This window comes from Propithecus coquereli, unplaced genomic scaffold, assembly GCF_000956105.1.
Source record: "Propithecus coquereli isolate 6110/MARCELLA unplaced genomic scaffold, Pcoq_1.0 Scaffold39, whole genome shotgun sequence".
In the NCBI taxonomy this organism is placed as follows: domain Eukaryota; kingdom Metazoa; phylum Chordata; class Mammalia; order Primates; family Indriidae; genus Propithecus; species Propithecus coquereli.
The window spans coordinates 7,917,248-7,922,935 of record NW_012149618.1 but is presented as its reverse complement, the minus strand read 5'-3'; the positions used below and the strand labels follow the sequence as shown (position 1 = coordinate 7,922,935).

Below are 5,688 nucleotides of genomic sequence, written 5' to 3'. Positions count from 1 at the left end.
ACACACACACACACACACACACACACACAAATAAAACTTGCATACTGTCTGTATACTTATATTACTCTTCGAGGTCCAGCCTAAATCCCACAACCAGACGTGCCTATATCCCATTAGTAAATGTGACTTTTAACTGTTTATCTCTCCAGTAAAAGCATGCCACTCACAAGAATTACATCTTTGCTGCCTCATTTCAGCTCTTCTGCTTACCAGCTGTGTGAACTTGAATAAATTACTTAACCAATCTGTACTTACATGTCTTCATCTGCAAAGTGGGATTAAAAGTAGTACCTGCTTTACCTGTCAATTATAAGGATTAAATGACTGAATAACATGTTAAAAGTTTAGAAGAGTAACTGACTTTGCCACTGTTATTATTACTGAACCGGGGCGGTGAGAAGTGTTGGGTAAAGACACCTAAAGTTTTGGGTAAAGAGTCTGAGGACCACGCCCACCATGTCAAGGACTCAACAACCCAAAGTCTTAACAAATCAGCTAGGTTTTGTTAAAGAAAAAAAAAAAAGGAGGGAAGAGAATCCAGCCGCCGCCACCCCTTTTCCTCACAGCTCCACGGTGGCTTAAGTACCTGGTAGGTGCGTCTCTCACCTGAGTCAGCGACCCCCTCCTGCTTCCATTGCTGCCGCTCGGCCTCAGTGGGGAAGCCCCTCAGAAGTGCAAGCTCCGGGGTCCACATCTCCCCGGACAGCGCTGCAGCCAAAATAGGCTCCTACGAGGGTCACACAGAAGTCAACAGAAGAAAGTGAAAAGTGGAGAGTCCAAAGGCAACGAAGTCTAGTGGCGACAGTTACCATAAATAACACCCACAGCCTTAGAACTCCATGTGCGGACACCAGGACAGGGAGGCGGCCATGACAGCAGCGCGGAGCACCCTGGGAAAAGCACACGCTCTCTGGTGCGGCTTCCGCCCAGAAGACGCACCCGAGCGGGAGTACTGAGCATGCCCGGGGTGTCTGTCTCGTCCTCGGGGCGGGGAAGTGGGCGGAGTTGAGGGCGCGGTCGATCTCAGCCCCGCCCCCAAGGAAGCACTTTTCCTGAGCTGTGGAAGTGTCGGGAGGATGTGGAAATGGGTGTGCCGCCCACCGAGGACTGGGGCGTGAATGCAAGACAAAACAGAGGTCTTAGCCAACAGCAGTTTGATTGGAAGGGCTGGAGCCGTGATTCTTGAACATTTTTGGGTCAGAACTCTGTTGACTACCTGATGAAAGCTGTAGTCCTTCGCGCAAAGTGCACGTGGGCCCTCCCGCATTTGGCCACCATTTCAGGGAATTAGAGACCCCCAGAAGTGGAGGTGAACCCCGTTAGAACCGCGTCAGCATAGAATAGGTCTTTATTCTTAAAGTGAATGTACCTGTAAGGAAAGTATCTGGTTTTGACGCTGCCAATACATGAATCATGATCGAGTGGGAAATCTGGCCCGGCCACTGGCACAGGAAGGTTTCTGGAACAGTCTATGAACGCTGCAGAACAGTGAGCCCAGGGGTGGAAACGAGGAAACTGCAAGCGGACATACCGCCACCCTTGCTGAGCACATAGCTGGTGCCTTATTTCCACGTCCTTTAATCTTGGTAGCAGCATTCCTAGGAGAAAACCAAGGCTCTGAGAGCTAGGACTAGCGGGCCTTTGTCCCAGGGCTTGACACCTGCAGTGGGATATGCCTTCCAAGATCCAGGAGAAAGAAACCTGCAGGGTAACACTGGCCACACAGGATTCTTGGAGGTGCAACAGCTCTCTGACAAAAGCCTCACCCAGTACTCAGCTCCAAGGAAGTTTTTTTTTTTTTTTGGTGTTTTTTTTGTTTTGTTTTGTTTTTTTAAGACAGTCTCACTCTGTGGCCCTGGGTTAGAATGCAGTGGCGTAATCATAGCTCACTGCAACCTCAAACTCTTGGGTTCAAGCGATCCTCCTGCCTCAGCCTCCCCAGTAGCTGGGACTACAGGCATGCGCCACCACACCTGGCTAATTTTTCTATTTTTTTATAGAGAAGGGGTCTTGCTCTGTTGCTCAGCCTGGTCTGAAACTCCTGGCCACAAGTGATCCTTCTGCGTTGGCCTCCGAAAGTGCTAGGATTACAGGTGCAAGTCACATGCCTGGCCAAGAAATACACTTTTAGTGGTGGTTTGCACCACCCAAGAAAGTCATGAAGTAGTTTCCTCTAAATGTGCTTAAGCTAAAGGTTAGTGCCAGCAGGTTTGGAATGAACTAGACTGGCTGATTTTAAGGCTCAGTATTTCGTGATTTTTTTTTCCCCATGGAAATTTAAGATTCATTATTGGAAAGGTTCCAACCTATGCTGTTTGATTATAAATGAGAAAAAGATAATGCTGATTTCTCCGAAGTTATTTATTTCTGAACATCAATGACTGTACAAGGACATTAGTAAGAGTTGTGGGGATTGCTAGCAAAGGGAGTAAAGGTGCACAGGCGCTGCTGCTGTGCACCTCCTGGCCTCCCTGTTGTCCATGCCCCAATATTAGAGGGTCTCCAGGCTTCCCCGTTAACCATTTCCCCAACCTCCAACAGTTCCTTGGTGCAGAATAGAGAAGAATTTTGAGTGTACAGTTTCAGCTGCCTCAGTAGAGGTTAAAAACAAATAAACAAACAAAAACACACACACAGCTCTGGGAATGAGTATAATCCTCATGCTTGGACAGCTCCTCAGACACCAGTACTTAGAGAGAGGCTTTGAATTCATATAAAGGAAAAAGAGACCAATGATACAGATTTCCGTGAGTAGATAGTCAAGGAATTAGTGATTAATCCTAGCTGCACACAAGAGAGGATGGGGGTGAGGTGGGGTCACCTGCTAGAGTCAAGGGAGGGTCGACTGGAGGGAGGGGTTGGGGCACAGATCAGTAACCTGCTTCCATATTTCACAGGCAGCTTAATGCTGCTTTTCCCCTAGCAGTTGTCAAATTGTTATGAAAAGACCAAGCGATCACAATTAAATTACCAAATAGCAAGCATAGGGTACAATATAGATGCCAGGAAATGACAGCAACTATTAGCTGTGTGTTAGGGGATTCTACTTAGAGGCAAAGGTTATAGTTTTCTCATTGTGACATTAGAAGCCACATGATCAAGGGGTCAGCTTTTCTTAGAGCTGCATGAAGGATTCTGAAGGAGCTGTCCTTCCTTGGCTCACAATCCTAGGTGATCCCTTTGGTTCAGTTTGGAATGGGCTCAGAGAGAATTTGCTGATAACTGGAAGATTCTCAAAATACAAACTAAATGACCCATTTCAATGGTCCCTTTTCTCTTGTTAGAGCTTTCTGAGGGTAGGGTCAGTCTTACATGACATTTTATACTCTGCCCCTAGCACACTGCAGGGCAGGCAGAAAGTGCTAAAATGTATGATGAAATTAGAATCAGAACACATTAGGACACTAAGCCCGTAACAGAAGTGGTGGGGGCAAGGATGAGGAAGATTCATGCCTGCATGCCTACCCTGTGCCGTAGCCCTCGGAACGGAGAGAAGAGGCCAAGGAGGTGGGGAGGACCAGTATTCTGGGGATCCCAGTAGGTAGAGGGGCACAACCTGAGGCTGTGTCTCCCAGCAGCCCAGGGCAGCCTGCAGCTGACATGGCTGGACTGGGCATTCCTTCCCTGCAGAAATGAGAAGTGAATAAAACCGAAAATACAACTAACATGGTGGCCTGCTGGAATCTCTTCCTGCACAGGGAAACACAGCTGGTGCAACCTGAGAACAGGCACATCATGAAGGAAGCAAAGGAAAGCAGGCTTTTGATAGAGCCCATGGGAGCATGAGCACATCCAGGAGCTAAGAGAGGGAGGCAGCCAGAGGGTGCCTCTTCTGTCCAGGAAATGAATCGGTTCAGATGGCCCAGGTCAGCCCTGTTAGCTTGAAGCATCAGGACACTAGAAGCTGAGAGAAAGGACAGCTGCTAGAAACTGGGCAGATTTTGAAGAGGAAAGAGTAGGCAGCTTGGAGCTTCCTTTCAATGTGGCTTGCACCTTCCATCCACACATGGCATCTGCCTTCTCAACACCATGCTGGGCTCTGGGGTGGGAACCAGGAAACGGTTCAAGCCTGTTCCAGTTCAGCTCATCAGGCTTACACCAGTACCAAAATCAAAGCCAGTTAGAAAATATGCATGATGCTTTTGTCTTTGTGTAGGGAAGCTCTTGAAAAGAATAAAAAAGCTATTAAAATCACAAAGGAAAACATTAATAGATGATTTCATAACTCAGAACTTCTATGAGAAAAACTAAAAATTAAAGGCCATCTAGGCACATACATAAAAGTATGACAAAAATTAATATTCTACAAGTAGCTCATCCATATCAAAAGACTCTAAGACAATATAAAAAATAGGGAAAAAGTATAAACTAATAATTGACAGAAGTAGAAATTCATGTGGGTCATAAACAATGTTGCAGAGATGTAGATTAAAACGATAATAAAAACATCAGATTAAAAAAGAATCCTCAGTGCTGGCCAGGGCAAGGCAACAGCATATGATATTGTAAGTGTGAGTCAATACAACTTATGTGGAAAGCAAGTCATTTTATAATCAAAACCTTTGACCTAGGAATTCTACTTCTAGGATTTATCGTAAGGAAATAATCAAAGATACAGACCATGTTCATCACAGCATTATTAATAATCAGAAACATAGAAACAATCTAAATGTCCAACAGTAAGGGACTGGTTAAGTACATCCATATTACGTAGCCATCAATTTTCTTTCATGATAAAAATGTGCATAACAGTTTTAAAAGCTGATAAAATCTTACATATACCAATTATATATAGCAAATAGAAGGAAAGATATCAGAAAATTATATTTTTTCAGTATTTTCCCAATTTTCCATGGTGAGCTACAAAGTTTAACCATCTCAATTTTAAAAATTCAGTATTATTTAAACCAGATGAGCCCGAGACCCTGCCATGCTCTGACCATCTTCCCGGAGATGGAAGCAGCAGTCCAGTAGCTTGGGATGGCTCCTCCTTCCAGTCTTCTCTCACCCTGGCTGCCTGCTCCCAGCTCTGAGTCTATCCAGCTCCCCCAAGGTCTGCAATGGGTCTGTTCCCATGTCGAGGCTGATCCAGTGGGCATAAGTTTTCCATCTTGGAATCTTTTGGTCTAACCAGTCTCATTACCCACCAAGATTTGCACGTTGTGTTTCAGAAAATTGATAGTATTCCAGCATCACCTGTATCTATGTAAGTACTTACCACAGTATTAACTTTTAATTTTGGAAAAGTATATAGTATGGTGAAACAATGCAACTGTAGACATTTATCTGTAATACTAAATAGTTTTAAGGAATAAACAACAAGTTACTAATACCCTTCTAGGGCCCAAACCGCACTTAGTTGTTGGCACACTGCTACTCAATCCACAGCTCACAGACTGCTGCCAGTCTGCAATGAGCTAAGTACAGAAAGGGAGTAAGGTGACATTGCTGCCAATTTTTACTGTATTGTACAAAGTATCAGTCTCTAATGGAAGAGGGTGGCTAACCAAAAACTTCGGCCCTTCACCACAAATAGTGTGTGAGACACGCTAACTAGAATATCTCACCTCGGACCATCTCATCCCACATAAACCAACTTACAGGACATCAAAGACTAAAAATGTTTACAGTACTTTCTACATTTGTCTGACTTTGGAGATTTTGGTCTTAATGCTGGGAGAGTATTTA

General features: G+C 44.9%; 1 protein-coding gene across 1 annotated transcript in view; it reads right to left on the bottom strand.

Annotated features, from left to right (window-relative positions):
- Positions 1 to 861, bottom strand: part of TTC27 (tetratricopeptide repeat domain 27) — a 163,146-nt gene extending 162,285 nt beyond the window's left edge. Inside the window, 2 exon segments of the mRNA XM_012652517.1 lie at positions 607 to 727; positions 810 to 861. Coding sequence (XP_012507971.1) covers positions 607 to 727; positions 810 to 812 — 124 coding nt within the window. The 5' untranslated portion in view covers positions 813 to 861.
- Between the last annotated feature and the right edge of the window lie 4,827 nt (positions 862 to 5,688).